This window comes from Sycon ciliatum, chromosome 2 (genome assembly GCF_964019385.1).
Source record: "Sycon ciliatum chromosome 2, ocSycCili1.1, whole genome shotgun sequence".
Lineage (NCBI taxonomy): Eukaryota > Metazoa > Porifera > Calcarea > Leucosolenida > Sycettidae > Sycon > Sycon ciliatum.
Genome location: NC_088644.1, coordinates 2,570,963 through 2,593,587, shown reverse-complemented (window position 1 = coordinate 2,593,587; position 22,625 = coordinate 2,570,963). Strand labels below are relative to the sequence as shown.

General features: G+C 47.3%; 1 protein-coding gene across 1 annotated transcript; it reads right to left on the bottom strand.

Annotated features, from left to right (window-relative positions):
- Nucleotides 1-5,984: 5,984 nt before the first annotated feature.
- Nucleotides 5,985-17,190, bottom strand: LOC135808236 (glycogenin-1-like). Its single transcript, XM_065321400.1, has 6 exons — nt 16,747-17,190; nt 15,049-15,223; nt 14,721-14,883; nt 14,232-14,358; nt 8,200-8,383; nt 5,985-7,399 (listed from the first exon to the last, which is right to left on the bottom strand). Exons 1-6 carry the CDS (start codon nt 16,881-16,883, stop codon nt 7,091-7,093), a joined length of 1,095 nt encoding a protein of 364 aa, XP_065177472.1. The 5' UTR covers nt 16,884-17,190; the 3' UTR covers nt 5,985-7,090.
- Nucleotides 17,191-22,625: the final 5,435 nt, after the last annotated feature.

Genomic DNA, 22,625 nt, shown 5'->3' with positions numbered 1-22,625 from the left:
AATAAATCCTACTACTACTACTATCAAGAGTACATAACCCCCCAGAGTGTGCAACGCCTGATCCAGGTCTGCATAGGGTCTTGGTCGAGCGGAATCGGATCTTTGCGTCATAATACCGTACACATCTGAGGGGAACCCGGGGAGTCGCGGGTACTCTTGGATCAAAAACAATGGTGCCCTGCCTCGAGACCGGCCTTGCGCTGGTGTGAAGTGTACGCATGACATCAGAAGATCCGATTCCGCTCGACCAAGACCCTACACAGAGCTGGATCGGCGTTGCACACTCTGGGGGGTTATGTACTCTTGCTACTATTCTACATGTGATAGTAGTCATGGTACCCTCATATCAAGAGTACATGTACAACCCCCCCCCCCCCTCGCCCCACACACACACACCCTGGGCCCCCCTTCAGCTCATACTCCGTGTAGTAGCAAGCTCATTTCTAGTAGCAGGGAGTCGTACAAACTCGGGTTTGTAAGGGTGCGTTCTTAGGCTGCGTTTACACGACAACGCACGGCCAGTTTTCCGTTTTCAGTCCCGCATTTCTTTTTTCGTTTTCGTGCATTTACACGATCAAAGCTGATCCGAGGTGGTCTCCGTTTGTATCGTTTTCGCGCGTCTACACGGGAGCAAAGGATCCGCAAAAGTTCGTCATGTGCCAAGTGTTGTCGTGGAAGCACCAATCACACTCCAGGAATAGGCCACAAAACAACACTCGTCACATGACGAAAATTATAAAAACAATTTTTTTGATTGTCGGATCCGTGTAAACGGCCGAAAACGAAAAACACGTGACGGAAAACGAGGCCAGCATACCGTTTCGACTGTTTACACACCCAAATTTATCCGGCAGAACTTTTCCGTTTTCAAATTCTTCCACCTTGGCCAGCGTTTTGGTTTTCTTCCGTTTTGGTGTACAACTTTTACGTTTTGCTCTTCGTACCGTGTAAATGAACCATGGATCCGAAAGGATTTTCTTGCGTTTTCAACCCCAGCGTTGTCGTGTAAACGCAGCCTTATATTCTCTAGGGCTGTGTTTACATGAGAAATTTCAACCCGGGTTGAAAGTCTGTACGATAGACAAAATAGGTGAGCGCTTGCATGAAAACAGTTGACCCGGGTCAAATACTGATATGCCGCCAAAAGTCCACTTCTAGAGTCCTGTATGGTCACGTGAATCCGTTCGCGCAAAATTGCAGTGCTGTTCAAACCTGGCGTGAGATACGCACAGAAGTACGTTTGTACGATTTTCTTGACCCGGGTTGATTTCAACCCTCCCCTTGGGGGGGGGGGAGGGTTGAAATCAACCCGGGGCGAAATTTCAACCCGGGTCAAGCGCAATAAGTAAAGTAAGTAAAAAAAAAGTAAGTTATCGTGTCCGTTCATGGAAGGGAACTCACGACGGCCGCTAGCACCCGGTAAATCCTAGCGGCAGATGCAGCGCCTAACGGTGGGGGTGAGTGGATATCCGGATAAGTCTCACAACCACTGGCACAAGTGCCGAGAACGACCCCATTAGCTGCATCCATGTACCCCTTGTGCCTGGCCACAAGAACCCAGTTGACTGTGGGTCAAGCGCAATGCGTCATGTAAATGCGCCATTCATGTTGTGTACATGGCGGGTTGAAATCTGACCCGGGTCGAACTCAACCCGGGTTGAAACGCCTCATGTAAACGCAGCCTAGCTTCTAGAAGGAGAAGAAGAGAGAAGTCGAAGAAACTGGGATTATTCAAGAACGGGTCTCGAAGGATTCGGAGATATTAGGGAGGTTTCGCTCTACGTAATTACGTATGAAAATCCGTATGTCGTACGCGCCGGGGAGCGAGGACAGCTTTCATACGTAAATCTCTCTACGGATTTCCGTAGGAAAGCTCTTTCCTACGTTGGGTCCTCCGTAGGACTTTTTGAAATATTTTTCACATTTTCCGCATTTGTCCATGGCAACGTTCAAGCCGCGCGAAACACAAGGTACAACCACCGTACACCACGTGCAAAATAAGATGGAAAACGCGGTTTCGGTTCATGGTGCATGCGGTGGGCGCATGCAGCCTACGTGTCTCCAAAGCAACAACCCGTGTTTAGCAGTCGTGGATAAATCACGTAGAGCGAAACTCAGCAGCTCTGATTTTTACGTATGAAAATTCCGTGCAGTTCCTACGTTATTTTCATACGTAATTCCGTAGAGCAAAACCGCCCTATTTTGCACATGTCAAGCAAAATGAAGCGCCAAAGGGGCCGCGATCTTGAGTGCCACGAATGTATACATGTACAATGCACGTGTGCGAAAAGGGAAATGCGTACACTCATGATGAACACGTGGCTTTTAGTCGTAGTTCGCATGCACTGATCCCAAACCGCGGGAATCTCCAAGTTTCAACCACCTCTGAAGCTTGGAGAGCTTTGGAGAGCCTCCTAAAAGTCGGAGAGGATATAAGAACAGCTCTCAAACTTACTTTCCGGAGAGTCTCCAACCTTTCCGAGAGGATTTAAGAACGCACCCTAAGACTCTCTGGTATGTACCCTTTCAACATAAACTACTCGATAAATTTTCGTTGTTTGAATTCTTTATTCTCACGATGGCACCATTGTTGTTGTTGTTCAGTAGGCCTTCGTAAATAATGCCAGTATAAAAACTGGCACTTGGTACTTCTCTGGTATAATAATAATAGTAATGCAAGGAAAAAATTTGGAGGAGTATCCAATTTCGAAAGAAAAGGTGACAGCACCGACGCAATCCACACAGTCAAGTAAGCCAATTTCGTAACCGAACGTTTTCGTTCCCTTCTCATCATGGGTAAATACAGGGAATAATGGAGAAATCTCAAATACAGCAACTTATAGAGCAAAAGCATAGATTGAGAACTCATGCTATACGTGTGGAAAAAATAAAATTCAGCTGAACAAGTCAACAACAGTGTGAAGGTGAAGAAATGACTAAAACATAATGAAAACATCAATGAGAAGAAGCATTCCTGACACTTTCACGAGGATTAGTGCCAAACACCTGAAGCGACAAAACATTTTCCTTCTGGACACACAGTTCAGGGGACAACTTGCGAATATATAACGCGAATATATAACGCTTCGAATATAATATATTAAGAATATAATATATTCGAAGCGAATAACGTTGTACAGAGATGATGTTTTCTCAGTTTTGGCCCGTGGCAGATCTGTATTACATTTGTCTGTTTTGGAAGCGTTATATTCGCAAGTTGTCCCCTGAACTGTGTGTCCAGAAGGAAAATGTTTTGTCACTTCAGCTGTTTGGCGCTAATCCTCGTGAAAGTGTCAGGAATGCTTCTTCTCATTGATGTTTTCATTATGTTTTAGTCATTTCTTCACCTTCACACTGTTGTTGACTTGTTCAGCTGAATTCTATTTTTTCCACACGTATAGCATGAGTTCTCAATCTACATTGTATGCTTTTGCTCTATAAGTTGCTGTATTTGACATATCTCCATTATTCCCTGAATTTACCCATGATGAGAAGGGAACGAAAACGTTCGGTTACGAAATTGGCTTACTTGACTGTGTGGATTGCGTCGGTGCTGTCACCTTTTCTTTCGAAATAATAATAATAATAATCATTTCATGCATGATTGCTGCATGTACATGTATATGGAAAAAGAATTAATTATTTCAATGAGATGAACTGACCCGAGGCTTTGTAGACGGGGTCCATGGACTATTATTATTATCACACTCATACGTAATGACTGATAAAATGATACATTGTACACCTGTTACCCGAGGCTTTGTATGGTTCTCGGCCAATTTCAACGTTTTCAAGCAGAATCTGCCATGCGGGCCAATTTTCGAGCATTTATCTGCCAAGGTGTGCCAGGGACTTTTGAGTCCCAAGAGTAATCACACTCTTGGTAGCACAAAGCAGGGAGTAGTATCTTACTACACCCTGGTAGGATGGGGGCGCGATCTACTTCAGTAGATCATTTTGATGTATACCAGTAACATTGAGAAAGAAATTTGTACGGTATACCGTAAAAGTCCGTAAATAAGCCCGCAAAGGCCCCTCTTCCTGGCTCACTGCTCTTCCTCTCAAGGAACATGGGTTCCACCTCTCGAAGCAGGAGTTCAGGGACGGCCTTGCATTGCGGTATGACTGGCCTCTCCTCGATGTCCCCACGAAGTGTGCCTGCGGAGTTCTGTTCTCCACTTCTCATGCCATGTGTTGCCCCGGGGTGGCTTCCCTACAATCCGCCATAACGAAGTCCGTGACATGGTAGGGGAGCTACTCACGGAGGTCTGCCACGCAGTGGCAATCGAGCCTCAGCTAGCCCCGCTCTCTGGAGAGGTGTTTATGGCTGCATCAACAAACACCGCCGAGGATGCCCGCGCTGATGTCCGTGCCCGTGGCTTCTGGACCCGAGCACAGGATGCTTTCTTTGATGTACGCGTCTTCCATCCTGATGCGGCGTCCTACTCGGCCCAACCACTGGATGCCCTACTGCTTCAGCACGAGCGCCAGAAGAAGCTGCAGTACGGAGAGCGAATCCTCAATGTGGATCGTGGCACATTCAGCCCGCTGGTGTTGTCAACTTCTGGTGTTGCCGCCCCTGAATGTGAAAGGTTCCTTAACTTAAGCGCCTCTGTGGCTTGCTTGCCAGGGCTGATTCCAGCATGCCCTATGCACACCATGTTGCATATGTGCGCTGCAGGCTGTCTTTCGCGCTGCTCCGGTCCGCTGTCATGTGTGTCCGTGGGTCTCGGTCGGCATACCATCGTCCAGCTAACGAGCTCAGGGAGCTGGCAGTGGTTGAAAGCCGGATCTAAAACCATTTGTGTTTTAGTGTGACTCTCGCCATTCCGGAGACATATTTTCCACACCTGTGTAGTATTTTTAATATTATCTTCCTATCATACCCTGGTTTCTCATCATTGTGTTGCGTTTGCCCGTACAAGAGGCTTTATCACTCGTAAATAAGTACGTATTTACTTTCGAATTTAGTGACCACACCCGTACTAACTTTCGGGCGGGTACTGACTTTCGGGCGCGAACTAACTTTCGGACCTGACTTGTGTGTAGTGGAGAAGTCATTTTCATGTCGATGTATATGCTACGTGCTGCATGTGCGCACCGTACCGGTACTTATCTCGGGCAGTATGTTTATCGGGCTTGACTTGACTTTAACAGACAGAGCCAAAAGAATGAAGGGGGTATTTTTCTCGGGCAGGTACTTATTTACGGACTTTTACGGTAATACATGTACACTGTATGCAGGAATTTTGATGTACAAATAATGCCAAATATTGGACAACACCAACGTGTAAATGGGGTATTCCGACGTGCATGGTGAAGGCCTACCCATATGGCCATGGCTGCGTTGGGACATCACCAACCTCATCTACAGAGAGCACCGTCTCACGACATTGTCATGGTGATGGTGGTGACTGGAACTGGTGTCAGCTGACGCCGCCGGGCTAGCCGGGCTGAGAGAAGGACACCATGGGTAGGAGGTGGAGAAATACAGTACAGAGCATAAAAAGAAAAGAAAGAAGAACACACATAAGAGAAACAATAAAGAACAAATGCTTCAAAAAGGACTAAGCATCAAGAGGAATTTTAAAAAGAAGACATCCAAGAACGAGCGACGAATACACGCCTGACAGTTCAATAACAAACAAAAACCCAGAAGACTCAAACAACTCCCTAGCAGAATGAGGGTCAGAAACAGGGTTTACACCCATACGGTTCAAATGATTGCAAGACCAGGACTCTGACAACCGTGGGGGTTGTAGCAAGGGGCACTGTTTCCGAACACAGTACGCCCTCCGCCTTGAAACATGCCGTCAACCAACAACATGACACATTGCTGGTTGTAATTACATGTGTCACAGTGCTGTGCAGTAGTGGGGAGGGGTGACAGTGAACGTGTCCCTTGCACTTCGAGTCGGGGAGTCATATTTTAGGACTCCATGCTTCAAGTCATGCAAAAGCACTGATCATCAGGCGACGGTGGCTGACATCGGGCTGGCTACATTCCATGCTAATAATTATGAATACAAGCATGTACATGTAAGGGGAACAAAAGTTTGAATGGCGCGCCGGCGCTAGAAAATGCAACCAAAATCATGCTATGCACCAGGGAGTAGTGAGATACCGGTATTTTACTACTCCCCGCTGGGTTGGCAAATTCGAATGAGTACGGTAAGAATTCTGATAAAAGACATACAGGGTTAAGTACTTGAACAATTGGAAATATACGGCTGTGATTCGACGTATGCACCTAAAAGGCCGGTCAAACTCAGTAATAGAATAAAATAATATAAGAAACAAATGCATGGAGCATGCAAGCATTTGCTGCACTCAGTAAAAATAAAAAAAATAAAAAATAAACACAGTGCTAATGCGAGTGCATGTGAAATGAATCTAGTACCCAAGCTCATGTGCTGCTGGGCATGGCCTGTGCTAAAAGGAAGCGGGGATGGGATCTAGATAAACCTATTATTCAACATTCGCACACCGACGCATAAAACTAGGAAAAGAACCGCTAAGGCAGTCTACGGCCATCTTGCCCAACCCCTCAGGCTTGTGGACGCGAGGACAACACAGTTAAGACAACGTGTGTGATGGTGCCAAACGATTAGCCTAAACGTCGAGACTGTGTTCCCGGAGTGCGGCATCAGGTCATCGGAAAGAGCCGTCCCATTGCTGGGGGGGGGGGGGGGGGGGGGGAGGGGACTGACGGGATACAGTTGTGAGCAAGACAGACAGGTCACGAGCAACCTACTCCATTGTGTGTAGAAGCGCTGTCCAGTGTCATGTCAAGAGTCAGCATCATTTCCGGCACATCACAGAACACGGAAACGTGGCACTCCAGAGACAAGACCGGCAGCAGCCACAACACAAGTGATATTCACACACACGTATGCCAGTCCTATTCGTGACCACGGCGACGGCGCACAAACACTAAGATGAACGGATCCACTTCTCCGGTCGGTCAAATATATTACTAGTCGGTGCCTAGTTCATGATGCAGAGCACAGGCTGCTGCCAATGCACGCTGCACAACTACGGTAATTAGTGTCCACCGGCACCATGGTCACTTGGCGGACTTGACAGCATCTTAGTGTCCACTACCAGCACCATGGTCACTTGGCGGACTTGACAGCATCTTCTGCAGGTGAGCCTGGACGTTGGCAAAGTTCTCCTGGCCGTAGTAGTCCGGGTTGCCCTGCTCCCAGCGCTGTCGACTGTCGCGGTCACGCTGCTCGTCCCAAGTCGGCGCTGGTGTCAGTGCTGCTGCTGCACGCGATGATGACTGCTGCATTGCCATGCGACTAGATGCTGGTGCCGGTGTACTGGTGGATGACGGGGATGACGCGGCAACTTCAAGTGTTGACACGCTGGAATGCTGACCAGCACTTGACAATGGCTATAGCAACATTCAAGCAAACAACACACTTATTTCCTTATTCACGGCATTGAACACTTGTCTGGACGTTTAGCCAAACCTTCTACGTACTTGTTCATATGGAGGTTATGCCATCACATCATCAGTTGAGAACTTGAGATGCTGTAGCGCAGTCGCAGCACAGCGCTGCACTTGCACTAGCAACTCATACTGAATACTCAGCGCCCATAAGCGGTTCTGCTGACTCTCTCTCTCCCCCCCCCCCCCCCCTCTGACATCATTCGCATAACCTCTATATCACTAGAAGAGGACATGTTGGCGTGTTTCGTAACGGTAAACATCTAAACACGTGGGTACATGTACTGTGAGTGGTGTTAAGAATGGAACGGAAAGATAAAAAGCAGCCAGGGCCACACAACCACCAGTACAGAGTGTCATATACTACAACATGTGTCGTAAAGTACCGCGAGAGCGCCCTGCCTTGATTTTACAGCCAGGGAAAGGAAAATTGTATGGCAGAATGCAACGAAGTTTGTACGGTGTGAGAACCATAGTGTACGTAGGTAACACTTTGCAGGTTATTGTGTGGAGCTCGTGTCCACTCGAAGATAAATTCGAGTACGGATTGACTGCACAACGTGCAATGTGTGTATAAGGTTCGTATCGTCCGACCTACAGACAGAACACCACCGCCACAATATGACCACGACAGGACGAGATGGTGGGGCGCTCTCGCGGTACTTTACAGTACATCCAAAAAGTCACGAGTCTAGAACTTGATGAATGGGTGTATGAAGTGTATCAGCTGCTGCCTTTCTTACCTGGTCGGTTTTGTCGGCCCACTGAGTATACACAGACCACCACTTCTTCAACTGCTCAACCGAACCTCGCTGATCAGGACCGGAGTCAGCGTTCAAGTACAACTGTCTGTGTTTGGAGCTGTACGCATGGTGCCAGGGCTTCAGTGTGCCCAAGAAGTGCAGTACTCGCGCACGATGGCCATACCTATGCACACCGGCAATGTCATCACACACATACACACACACACATACACACACACACATACACACACACACACACACACACATTAGTCATGGCCCAAATTTGCTCAGCCTTCATCGATATTTTGCCGCACAATTTTGCCACAACATTTTCGATACTCTGCTTGGCATTTCCTTTCTCCGTCGGTATTTTGCTTTGGTTTTGCTCGAGATAAAATGAGTTTCAAGGAAAACTCAACGATAATTGTCGCTGATGGCGCCGGTATTTTTGATTGAGCTTCTGCTGCTGCTCACCTTTCTACAAAAATGTAGCCACGAGTCTGCTTTGTCCAACTTTTGTGCTCATTTTAAACCTTGATTACTGATTGTGTTGGGAAAGTCCCTAAGAAGCCTTGGATTTTCCGAAAAGCCCACCAAAACTCGATATTTTGCTCAAAACTTGCCGGCAACTTGCGCATCCGATATTTTGCTCAAAGAATTGCTAGCAAATTTGGGCTATGACTAACACACATACCTGGTCCTGGTAAACACTGCCATTACGGTCACGTGTCCCCTTACGGGGCCGACAATATAGAACGACGAGCGGGACCATGTTCGAGAGAGCCATCTCCTACAGCTATGGATCTGGCTTATCATCGGAAACGATTCCTCTCACGGCTGCCGCTAGAAGTGGTCCATCACTCTCCACAACAGAGCGAACATTCCATGAGCCAACGCTCAGAGTCGTTCCAAGTCGTCGTCTTCGTGCGGTAGTTTGCTCCACTCGCGGGCTTGCAAAGCCTCGCGAAGGACTCCGAGGTGGGGGCGACGAGGAGAGTGTCGGCATCGTAACTATCCGACCAAGTCTCCTGTCGGTGAATACCCCACCTCAGGCACTGTTGGCCTGGACGGCTGGGGACACCCCAGGCCGTCCACAACGGCGAGAACAAGCACGGACGGAGGCCAGAAACAAGAGCCCGGAAAAGTACAACCGTCCTCCACCAGAGCAGAGAACACACACATTGTCAAGATGTTCAACTATTTGAAAGATTTTCTTATCGTCGGAAACTAGTGGTGAAACGAATATTCGAATATTCGAACATTCGTTCGGTTTGTCACATTCGAATATTCTTTAAGTCACATTCGAGTATTCGTTACGTCACTTCGAATGCAGTGCATGTATATACAAGCACACCGAACACAATACAGTGCAGTGCGTACAGCCTGCATGTGACTTTGTACTCCATGTTTTCTCATGCATGTGAATACTGGACTGCCAATGTAGCAAACATATGAACTTCGAAGTAGCCTTATGTGGCAGTGCATTTTATGTGGCACTACCATTTGTCATACCTAATAATAATGACAATATCCATCAAATGACTGAGAGGAGGGCATGTGATGGCATCTCTGTTTATACCAAAAGAAATTAAAGAATATTCGTACGTTCGTTCGATAAGCCAAAGAATATTCGGTTACTAGGTTTTGACATTCGTTTCACCACTATCGGAAACGATTCCTCTCACGGCGGCCGCTCGAACTGGTCCATCACTCTCCACAACAGAGCAAACATTCCATGAGCCAATGCTCAGAGTCGTTCCAAGTTGTCGTCTTCGTGCGGTAGTTTGCTCCACTCGCGGGCTTGCAAGGCCTCGCGAAGGACTCTGAGGTGGGGGCGACGAGGAGAGTGTCGGCATCGTAACTATCCGACCAAGTCTCCTGTCGGTGAATACCCCACCTCAGGCACTGTTGGCCTGGACGGCTGGGGACACCCCAGGCCGATTATTTTAGTATTTCAAGATCGCCAATTTATTTGAATTTAGAAGTCAACGCCGTCTTCTATCAGCTTCCACAGGCGTCTGCTTTTCTCAAAATGTTGTCGAAGTCATACGGATAGCTTCGCCAAGTCATGGCCTTGGGAATGAGTCTGTGTCGATGTCGTTTTCGTCACATGGTGAGAGTAAATTGCATCGCAGCTCAAAGAAACTATTTGGTCACAAAACGTATTGGGACCCATGCCGCTCGTCAGCCTCGGCATTTACTACACTTTCGACATGTCCTCTCTAACTCCATAATCGATACGAGGAAGAACGAGTATGGTACTTCTAATGCGTTTGTACACTGCCTTCACACCACACAACATGATAGACTAACTCGTATTGCTAACCGCGCTGTTAGGATTGTTTTTGGTTTCCCTTGGCACTATGATGTTTCAGTCTTACACACCAGATATGGCCTTGCTCCTATTGCACAGCGCTATCAGCTTAAACTGTATATTCTTGTCTTTCGGGCCCTACGTGGCATGTGTAGCACTCTGCTCTCTGATTGCTTCTGCTTTCGTTCTGCCGCAACACACACAGCTGCCCGTACACGTTCCCAGTCCATAGATTCACTTGCTCTGCCTAAAGCACGCAATCGTTATGGCTTATTCGCTTTGAGCTTTCTGGCTTCTGACCGCTGGAATTCTCTTCCAGCTGACATTCGCTCTTGCTCCTCGCTTTCACTATTCCGCAAATCTGTACGTGATCACATAGGGTACCCTGTAAAAGGCCTTAGGCCTGTGGGGATTGCCCTATTCAAAATTTAAATAATAATAATAATAACTCGTTTGTTGTGAACCAGACGTACACGACTGTACCGACATCGACCTGAGTGAGTTGTCATTTTTCATGCTTTCGCGCGGAATATTTCTTCGAGTTCACAGTGAGTTTTTCCGGGCAGCGCTCGAGCGCTCATACGGTAAGACGGCAAACTCCCCGGGCGATCACCAGGATTGCTAATCTTTTTGAAACTGACTGTAGCTTTATCTATCCAAGGCGAGCACAATACGGGCTTTTCAACATCTTGCCATACCTCAATCGGATTCAATACCCATTAGCTGCCAAACTCGTTCTGGAAAATCGCTGTACGCACTACAAATGAAAGCTGTTCGGACCACAACTTTAGTTTCCCTTCATCAGAGACAATGACACACGCAATGGGAAATTGAGACAATTCGCTTAGGGCCTGGTCAGACTGCGGCAAAATCGAAATAATCCTGGGATTATAATCCGAATCTCCATAGTAAGGGACCATCGCAAAAGTTCGCAGAAGCCCCTGAAACGAAGAGCATACGTTTGGGGGGGGGGGGGGGGGGGGGGGAGTCGGTGCGAAAATCGCAAACCGGGCTTCAATTCAAAAAAGTATTGACGACATAATTATAGGAGCTGTAGGATTATCACTGCAAGGTGATATCATCGTTGCATTTATAAAGTGCTGTACATTGTTACACACTGATACAACAATGCTTGTGTAGTATATTATAATAATTATTATGTGTGAGCATCCAAGTGAAAAAATGAAGCCCATATTGTGACTGTCGTTTCGTTTGAGGGGGGGAGGGAGGGGGGTTAGGCCCGAAACTCACGGTCTTCGTTTCGGGGGCTTCTGCGAACTTTTGCGATGGTCCCTAACTTGCCGCCAGAGCGGCAAAAGCGAGAGTTGACGCTCCAAAAAAAAAAAGCAAGAACGGACCAACCTTTTCCGCTCCAAACAGGATTTGACGCTGATACGCCATTGACGCTGATAATCACTGATTTTTTCATCTCGATATCGAGGAGCTAATTGGCCACGGACAACAACAAAACTCATAAGGATGTTTGCAAGGATTGCACTGAAGGTGTTGGCGATCCACAAGGTGAAGGAATTTGACGTCGTTCGTGGAGATTACCACTTGACGCTCGAAATGAAGTTTGAATTTTCATTCTCCCCACATATACACACATGTGTAGTGTGATCGCGATTTAAATTCTGGACGCTGTTCTTTTTTCGTCAGGCAACCAAAATTTGCCGCAGTCTGACCAGGCCCTAAGATCCATGGCATTTTTGTAGTATTCATCGTAGAGCGCTCCTTTCTTCTGTAGCTGACCGCTAAAGACCTTTGCCTGGCGTCACACAAGTCTATGCATGCCCGGACTGTCACGCAACAGAGGGAAATCCTTTACATGTATATCAAAATACTAATAAATTATGATTGCCGCCCAAGTGCGGAAGTGAAAATTTGCAACGGTACGTAAAATACCTTGCGAGTGCCGTACCTCCACTATTGGACCTCGGATTGACTTTCAATTTGTTGGAGCCGACAGCTGAGAACTTTCTAATGCGAATAGACCTTTCGATTACTCGATTCCGTTCAGTGAAAGCCGAGTTACGAAATATTTGAGTGTTTTCAGAACTTCATAGTGATGCGGATGCGCTCGAAATTCTCAAGGCGCGCGACGAAAAGTGCGCCCTAAAAGAAAATAAGGAGAGCGAAGGCGCGCGAGAGCGATCGCTCTCCTTTTACCAGATGGTCTGCACATACACACACACACACACACACACACACACATACACATACAACACACACACACACACAACACACACGCACACACACACAAACACATACACACACGCACGCCCACAGTCCGAAAGATTTGGAAAAATCAGGATAGTGGTGAGTGGGACGAATTTTTCTTCGAAAACAAAAATTCTAAAAGCACGTGAGGCGAGACCAAAAAAATTAGTGATTCCCGGGCCCTCCCGCACCAAAATCGAGCCAAAGCCAATTTTTTTAAACAGTTCATAGAGGAAGAGGAAGAGTTCTTTACAGTTCGTATACATGTACAGTACTAATCGTGTGAGTAGATCTGTGACGTAGAGTCACACAAACCCGAGCTTGTACGACTCCCTGATGTACAGATCAGGACCATCGTTGGCCGAAATACGGAAAAATGGAACGGGTAAACCGCGTGCCTGTTTTTTTTTGTGAAATTTGAATAAAAAATAAAAATTACTGGAAAATACTGTAAAAAAAAGCTCGGCATGGCATGCGCATATGCGCATACACACAGTCATGGGAAAAAAATAAAAAATAAAAATTCGCCCGCCCGCACCAATTTCACATGAGTCCTGCCCAGGAATCTCGATTTTATTTTGGTCTCGTCTGATGTACTGATAGCATTGTTGCATGGTCGTCCAATCTCAACGTCATTATAAACTAGCGACTTTCCAGTGTGTGACAAGCATGTGAGAACACGTATACTGACACTGTACCGCTGTCTGTGCTGCATAAGCTTGAAAGAGTTGCAATCGGCATCATGTACAAGTATCATTATTAGTTTTACTTGAAGCAATCCGTTCACTCCCTTTCCCTTTTTATTTGCAACAAAAAGAGCCCGCTTTCCCCGTTTGATATTAGAATGCATGTACTTGTACTGTACTTGATTTCGCCTGATTATTGCGTAAGCGTGAGTCACAATAAAACCTCGTTCTACATATTTGCAAGGAAGCTCTGTCCATTGCGGCATTGAGTGTGTGTGTGTGTGTGTGTGCGTTTGTGTGTGTATTTGTGTGTATTTGTGTGTGTGTGTGCGTTGGTAACCACCCAGGAGAATGAAAGAAAAGTCAGGAAGAGCCTGAGAAAGAGAAGAAAGACGTGTGTGACCATAATCGTCGGGAATCGAACCCGCAACCTATCGATCGGAAATCGCTGCACATAACACTGCACCATGTGGGACACACCAACAGCCAGTGCATGTCGGAATATGTGGTGTGTGCGGAAAAAAATGAAAAGACCAAAAATAGGGGTTCACTGGCCAGAAAAAGTCACTTCAAAGTTCAAATAGCTGTATGGTGTAGACCAGGCTGAATAGTGACGGTCAATTCTTCAGCCTTGCAAGCTGTTGAATGGTGCTATCCCAGCACAAGTTGCTATGGCTTCTGCCGTAGCATTGCTATCATCGCCTCCGGCGATGGGCGTCAAAAGGTCAAAGGTGTGTGCGTAAGCGGAGGAACATTTCTACTGTGTAAGCATTGGGACACATACAACCCCATGTTCTCTGATCATTACGTACTGTTTACACGCTGCCACGTATGTATACACTGGCGAAACAGTCTGATTGTCGGTGAACGGTAACCGATGGCGGGCCCCCAGCGTCGACCAGTCACTCCAGTAGGAATTTAACAGGCCTTGATCGCCACCTATGACAAAACATAGAAACAGTTGAAAGTGTGGAGACTTGTGTGGCAACACAATGCATGCAAACAAGGGCCGCAGCAGGTGGTTGACTTGAAGCAAGGACGCATTATCTACCATGACAGCAGTATCTACAGTACTAAGGAGAAGAACACACTTCAGGCTGTTGAGCAACATCTTGATAGTTTTCACAACAGCATCTTCCATAACTTGAACAAAAGCAGCAATGGCACATGCGCGCACACAGACTCCGACACACACACACACGGACTCCGGCACGCACACAGACACATGTCTGCTGCGTTGTAATGCATGCGAGGATTACCGCAGCAACTACAGTGGCCCAGCAGTGGCATTCCAAACCTACCATCAAACGTTCCCTTCTGTGCCAGCAATCGTATTAATTCATCGTATGTCTTCAGTGAGGGCACGAGAACTAGAACACCAGAGTTGAAGCAGTCTGGCCAGCCAACATCCGGAGCGGCTGATGGCTCTGGTCTCGTGAATAGGTCATCGATATTTTGTAACACCTAGCGTCAGAGAACAATGTTCGACACAACAGCAAAGTATTCCTTTTCAGGCATAACCACAGGAGAGATGTTGTTACTAGGATTTACTCTCTTTTTCTTAAAGAAAACACCAACGGAACCAAGTACATGTGCTCCATGCATACTCTAGCATGATTATGCACTTACCAAGGTGTCGGCGTCAAGGAAGACACATTTCTGGTACATGGTCAGCTTCCAAGCATAGAGCTTGGTCAGAGTCACGCCGAGTTCTGGCCGACCAAACAGGTCGAGATTTTCCGGATTGGGTGTGTTCATAACATCTACCTCTATCAGCTCATCCCAGACGCTTGCCAAGTCATCCCTGAACACCACAGACAAGGGCAGACAATACAATGAGTTCCCGTAACGTATAGGAAACTTGTTCCGCTCTGCGTTCACGAAAAAGAAATCACATGGAATGTGTACTGGGACTTTCCCGTTCCAAATTTGGTAGTTTTCTCCCTGACGTGAATGCCGCCCAGGAGATCTGTACGCATTTTCTTTGCACGTGCCACAACGCAGAGAATCTCATCTCCGCGTAGAAATCTGGACTCAAAACACGCGAAGCCGTAGATTCTAACGCGGATACCCGTTCTCTACGTTTCACGCACAGCAGAGCCTCATGACTATTACCTACTACCCGTGCGCCGCCCATGAAAGATTACACGAAAATGACTCTGGAAGAACACATCTAGAGTACACGGGCCACAATACTGCCCGGCACGAGATGCATGCCGCTATTAAGATCAGCGCCTGCTTGGGTGCATTCCTGTCACTCGAGTTGAACCTTGGTGTGAAAGTTGTCGCCTGCTGGCGCGGTGACCAGGTGACTGGTGTATGCATGAGCACGTGACCGCTTGTTCAACCATGGTTGATTGGAAATAAGGCCCGAACGCTGCATCGCAGCCTTTTCGGACCAAAACCAGTCGACGCAGCGTCCAAAAGACTACAACATACGGGCCAGTCACGGTCATCCTTGCTTTTATAAGAACGAAATGGTGATTTAGTGACATTTTGCATACAATTCCCCATCTACAATGCTGGTAACAGAAATCCGACCCCCTGAGCGGTGAGCTCACATCGCAAAGAATGTGAACCCACCGCCCGGGGGGGGGGGTCGGATTTCAGTTACCAGCACTGTAGTAGGGCGCAGTCACCCAGTTTCGGTGGAAGTGCGTGAGTTCGATTGGGATTAAAGGGGGAAGGGAGTGTCTCAGCTTCCTCGGACCAAGACCATTTGACTCGGCACCCCGAAGACTGCAACTGGTGAAAATTTGATTTTCAGGCTTAACTTTTAGGCTTAACTTTTAGACTTAACTTCCCCTTCAACACATGTACATGATGATTGTGCAGCTAACGACTATGTTACTCCTACATGTACTGGTGTACTGGTGATGCAATGTCTACTCATTGTCATAGCAGAGGCGTCGGACACGGTACGGCCACTACGGTATTGACCGTACCACTTTTTGCCCCAGGTACCCCGTGAATCAATAAAATACACTGATCTGGACTCTAAATTTCCAAAATTTCGCCTCCGCCATCCCTTCCCCACAAGTAAACGGTACTTCAGATGACTGACCGTGCCACCCTAAAATACCTTCCGACGCCCCTGTGTAGGTACAGGAAACACTTGAGTATGAAGACAGTAAGGTTACACTGAGCCTACAGCATCGTGTATGTATTGTGCACTGCCGCAGAAGTACCAGGTCTTTTGTCAATCAAAGATTATCGCAGTATTATGCGTGCTCTCTCCACGCGTTTCTACAACGTGGAACTGAAAAGCACTCGACGGAGCGTTTTGAGCAAATAATTCAATTCAATTCAATTCGAGTGCAAACGTACCGAGCAGATGGGGGAACTCCGCAGCTGACCAGAACCACCAGCCTTCGCGTGGTACCGACATTGCGCAATGATTGGCCCAACGTGACTGCACCTTTGCTGTAAGCAGCGTTGGTGGTCAACGTCACGAACGCCTCCATTATTCCAAGAAATTGTGTTCAAACACAATCTAAAATTCAAATGACGTTCTAAATAGACAATCTAACCTCTAGATATTTTCAGCGACTAGGAGCCATCGGACAACACCAGGACACTTCCACAGGGATTGGGTTTGTGAAAAATATCTACAAGTGACAAACAAGTCAGGACTAGCTTTGCATGTCATCGATGCCGATAGGAACAAAAACAATGGCAGGAAGCCCTTGAGTTTGGGATTATAAGGGAGCTGATTCGTTTCAGACAAACACACTCATCTTGCGTGCTGCATGCGTGCTCGAGCTCCAGCGCCCTAGCGCACGGCTGTTTTTTTGCGCGATTTTGGCCCATTTAATATGGCGGCCGAGAACGCGTAAAAATTCATGATTTTCGTCCAGGAATTGCTTTAGACAGCTAAGTATTCCACAGACTTCGCCACTTTTCGTCTCCAATCAGCTTGGTTTGCCCTGAGTTTTCGATTTTTCGGCTTTGCCTTTCCCTCAGCTCCGCGTACATGCCGCGCGACCACTGCTTCGATTTGTTTTCTTGTCTCTGGAGGACGTTTGTTTTCCTCTCCTGGGACGTTCGTCGTGCAGAATTTGAGCCAACGTTTGTGCCCCAAATAGTATCCCCAGATTTGAGTATCGTTTAGATAATTTGGAATCGGGTAGGTAAGTGTCCGTTCTGGTGCTGTAGAAAATTTCGTTCCGTGACGTGCATCAATTCCGTGTGACTTGCGTTTGCAATATTCCCAAACTTTTGGTATTTCCCACACTTACTGGATCGTAACTGCAATTGTGTTACTCTTCAGTCGTTGTGAGGACGTAGGGTGATCATGGATGAGCATAAATCGCTACAGCAAGAAGTCTGCCGAGTCGGTGGCAGAAAGTTTTCCTGTTTCCAGCAGTCTACCAGATATAGTGTGGAAAAATATAGTGATCTGCTGAAATATGTACATGGCAATGAAATCTCGAAAGATTGCTCAGACATCCACCCACCGTACATCTGTATTCTGTGCGAGCGACCCCTAAAGAGAGCCAGTAGAAAGGCAGAACATTGTGGAGGTGGCTGTGGACCTGTCACCAAATGGGAGCCACACCATCGCACAAACTGCTCTGTGTGTGCAAGCCAGAAAAAAAGGGGCGCAAGCGCGCACCATGCAAAACCGAACACAGCATTGCGAGGTGCCGCACTCCTGGCAGCACCCAGCCACCAGCAGTGTAAGTGGTCTAGATAACAGTGCAGAATGCATACAATCAAGAGCAGCGCGACAACATCGTGCAACACTGCCGCTTGACAGGGACAGATTTTTAGACAGAAATGCGGTGCAAATTTGCATCATTTGTCAGACTACCGCAGACGGTATCCTGGAAACAGCATGCTGCAATGATCCGAGTTGTGCAGAGTGCATAAGCGAATGCATCAGCACGAATAACACATGCAAGTCTTGCAGCGCTGACATGGCTGCATCATCGATGCGCACGCCCAGCATTAGTCTAACCAGGGTTGTCAGCAGCCAGTCCATACACTGCGACTTCCACGAGCCATCGCTACGTGGATGTCCTGAAGTCGTGCCGCTGCATGACTTGCAACGTCATGTCAACATGTGCCCGTTCAATCCCGCAGAGACGCCATCATGCAGCACAGCACGTAGCCCGCCGCCGAGCACGACACCTATCCGCTCTGTGCGCCCATCGTCAACAGTGGCTGAGGTTCTCAGTGCTTCTCTGTCGAAGTTTAAGGGCAATGTGGCAACCAACCTCACTGCACGTCTGGTCACGGCTAGGGCAGAGGGTGGCAGGCTGGAGGTGAAAACTGGCGAAGGAGGCAGGGGCAAACCGCAAGTTTACCAGCTAACACCAGAGTGCAGTGTACCGTCAACCGATGCGTCTGCATCAACACTCAAACGCCGCGCTGCTGAGTTGACCCGAATTGCAGAGTCCGTTTGTGGTGGATCGGATGGAGCTCGAGTGCAAATGATTGCTGGGCTGAAGCGGCTCTCATCAGCTGCACAGGAGGAGCTCAGGCAGACCTTCGACTGCCATGGAGCCAATTGAGGAAGCTGCGGCAGTGGCTCAAGGTCTTCGGAGTAAAGTTGGAGTCTGAGTGTTCTATACGAGAGTTCATCACGAAGACGCTGCCCAGCTACACCGCTACAGAGCTGCCGATGTCGAAGCGGAATGGCGATGTCTCCATGGCTGCCACTGTATTTTTTCCAGACCTTGTCGCTGTTGTCATGCACTTCCTCGACATCCTCAATGAGAGTGACAGGCACGATTGCCTGAAAGCTTGACATGGCATTCAGGCACGGCAGCAGTTACGAAGACCCAGCAACACACTTCGACTGTCGACGCCTTGAAGGACGAAATCGCCAAGCTATGCTGCAGTAAGGACTTCAGTGGCCCATGCGTAGCCTCTGTGGAGCCTGTTCTCCAACACCACAAGATCGAACGTCAAGTGTACCACGGTGGTGCTTTCATCGGCAATCACGTCCACCAAGCCTTGAAGCCCACCGTGGTCACTGCCATCAGCCATGCTCACGTACCAGTCCTCACGTCCAGGTGTCCAGTCCTGGCGGAGGAGGCCCAAACAATAGCATCTTTACACGAGAATCTGATGAACAGCTACGCTTCTTGTCGAGCTATCTTCAGTCACAGCCAGGCAGTTTCAGCAGACGAGATGGATCAGCTGGAGTCTGAAGTTCGGCGTTTCTTGAGTATGTGCAGACGACACGTTGTGGCACGGCGACTTGGAAACATCACGCCGAAACTTCACCTGTTAGAGAATCATACGGTGCCGCTCATCAGGAAACTTGGCGTTGGTCTGGGCCTGCTCGCGGAGCAAGGGGCAGAGAGCTTGCACGCCAGTCTCAACACCCTCAACGCCATCTAGAAAAACATACCAGGAGACCTCGCCAGGCTGAAAGTTGTCGCCGAGCAGCATCTGCTAACAACCACCAAAGAAGCCAGTACGCTGGCTCCTCGTCCACAGAAGAGGAAAGCCGAGGACCAAGGTTCAGTCTCCTCGTAAACAGGTAAGAAGACAGCGTGGTGACAGCAATGTCTGTCTTCGTGTTTGTATTTCCAACGCTCCAAAGAAAAACATTTGAAGCACGAGCACTAGATCATGCTCCTCTTTCAAATTTTCAAACGATCTTCAACTGTTTGCGTTTTTTGTGTCGAATCATACTGAAAACCAACTTGGTTTTGTTACTATTCACAATAATTTACCGATTCGCATCGAGTTTCCAAAACTTCTCTAAAACCCGGTGGAACGACGCCATATTGTAATCTGGTCAGCCGCGGACAGCCGTGTATAGCTAGCCCTACTTCGTTGTAGCGCCTACCGGCTACACTACACTCTACAGCTACGCTAGCTAGTCAACCAGCACGGGGCGAGCAGCAACGCTAGCGCTGTGCATCTCAACTACAGCTGTTCGTAGATCTACTGACTGTAGTCTCTGTACTAGACTAGACTAGTGTAGTGAGTGGTAGTATCGGTAGTTACGGATATACAATGTATATCCGGATGCGAGATGGGTCATGATGGCATGGCATGCAGGCATGGCCTGCCTAGACAACATGAACGCTGTCCAGTCTGGGACTCGACACTAGTAGTTACACTCAACAGTCAACAACAATGTTTGACAGTTTGGCGAGCCAGAGCGGTCAGCCGTTGACCCGGAGACAAGACAACTCAAACTACTACAATAATGATTGTACTTTTGTAGTACATGTATACAAATTTACAATGACACATGCTGTACGCGTATGTGGTAGTCGTTGGTTGGTTACTTCCATTCCTAATCCTAGATCCTGATCCTGCCCTGTTTTTTTTATTACAAAATTAGATCTACAATTAGATCTACATTATTTTGTTAGATCTACATTATCTACATTATCTTTTGTTAGATCTACATTATAGATCTACGTTATTTTGTTCTTATGACTTTATCACTTGACTGCGACTCCTTTTTAGGGATTGAACACAGGCTTTGGCTAGTCGTGATAAATCTAATATTGACTTCATACTTGGTCAGTATAGTCAGTTGCCTGATGATCGTAGAGTCGACCTACCCTTATAACGATAACCTCTATAACGATATTACCCTTATAACGATATTTTTCTGCCAAACCAAATCACTCCATTGACTTGTGTATACAATGCCTTACCTCTATAACAATATTGCTATAACGATATTACCCCTATAACGATATAAAATAGGCTGACCAATCGACATTTTCCATTTTATAACAATATCTAGCAGGGAATATGTAGAGCCTACTATCCAGGTAGGGCAAGCTTCACTTGATAAGTCGTTGGGACATGACGAAATGCAATGGGGCACCAATGGGCACCTTTCTGTGCACATAATGTGCATGTAGGTCAGTTTTTTATGCTATGAAGAGTGTAAAAAATGAACAAAATCCATGCATTATGACTTATGTGTATGAAATGAACCAGCTACCCCTATAACAATATTACCCTTATAACAATATTTCTTGGTGTGACGCAAATATCGTTATAAGGGTAGGTCGACTGTAATACGTGAATCTCAGAGTTGTAAGAAAGCTTCCAATCTCTCTCTTGACTTGTGTGCTTGGTCAGTATAGGAAATAAGAACACCGAAAAGACCTCGGTGTCGCCTCGATCTTTTACTCGTCCGTACACTTCAAACTCAGAAATAAAAAAACACCGAAAAGACCTCGGCATCGCCTCGGTCTTTTACTCGTCCTTTATTTCCTACATGTATTATTGACCTCGTACTCAGTCAGTACTACATCACGGTACATGTAGATAATAAGTATTGGCACTCTGAGACCGCCACTACTACATGTGCACATAGTATAGTACAGCTCAATGAAATCCGCCGCTGAGTCACTCAAGTTCACGCTGGGCTTTGCACAGCCCTGGAAGACCTGCGATTCCTGCGAACCGTGACCGGGCTTCCAAATGATGCAATAGGGAGGTTAAGACGCACGTTATTTCTGACGTGACGCTAAACTTCAGCTCGCGTTATTTGGTTCGCGTGTCGAAAAGCAACGCGAGTGACCTGCAGCGCACATCGAAATTTGGAGTTATACGCCAAATTTGACGTGAAATTACGCGTCACGTCGGAAATAACGTGCATCTTAACCTCCCTAGTGTGCAAACTTGACTCGCGCAAGCGGACTTCCGACTGAGCAGCAGCACTGAACTTGAGCACTACAGGCTGCAGTTGAAGTAGTGACCACATACAGCCATGCATACAATGTCACAAGTTTGAAAATTTCTGAACACACAGCCCCGGCATATTGAACATACCGGGAGCCAAAAAAAGATCAATTATTCTTCAGTGACAGCATAATTATGATGATTAAAACCGGAGCAGAACAGTACACTATACTCTGTAGCCAACGACAGGGATAACGCTTAGCAACACACAGCTGTATAGAATGAGAGGGACAGTGCCCGCAGCATGCAACACACAGCTACACACAGCTAACTTATGCACAGCAACACAAAGCTACGCACAGCAACAAACAGCTACGCACAGCAACAAACAGCTACGCACAGTAACACACAGTAACGCACAGCAACACACAGTAACGCACAGCAACACACTGTTGTGGAGGTTGTGCGGACAGCGCACTGAGAGCAGCAATGATGACAGACTGTACGGTGTTGATTCTTATACATACCACTTAACACTACCACGATACCGACTGGCATGAGCATAGGCGGAATGTTGAAACCAAGCACAGATT

Bases quoted from the DNA above. Each gene is read 5' to 3' on its own strand.
- LOC135808236 (XM_065321400.1), bottom strand. From the start codon at position 16,883: ATGGAGGCGTTCGTGACGTTGACCACCAACGCTGCTTACAGCAAAGGT. The intron at 8,384-14,231 runs GTACGTAATGAT...CGGTGTGCATAG, and splicing joins TACGTGGCAGCGTGTAAACA to GTATGGCCATCGTGCGCGAG. The intron at 7,400-8,199 runs GTAAGAAAGGCA...ATGTTGCTATAG, and splicing joins GGGCCGACAAAACCGACCAG to CCATTGTCAAGTGCTGGTCA.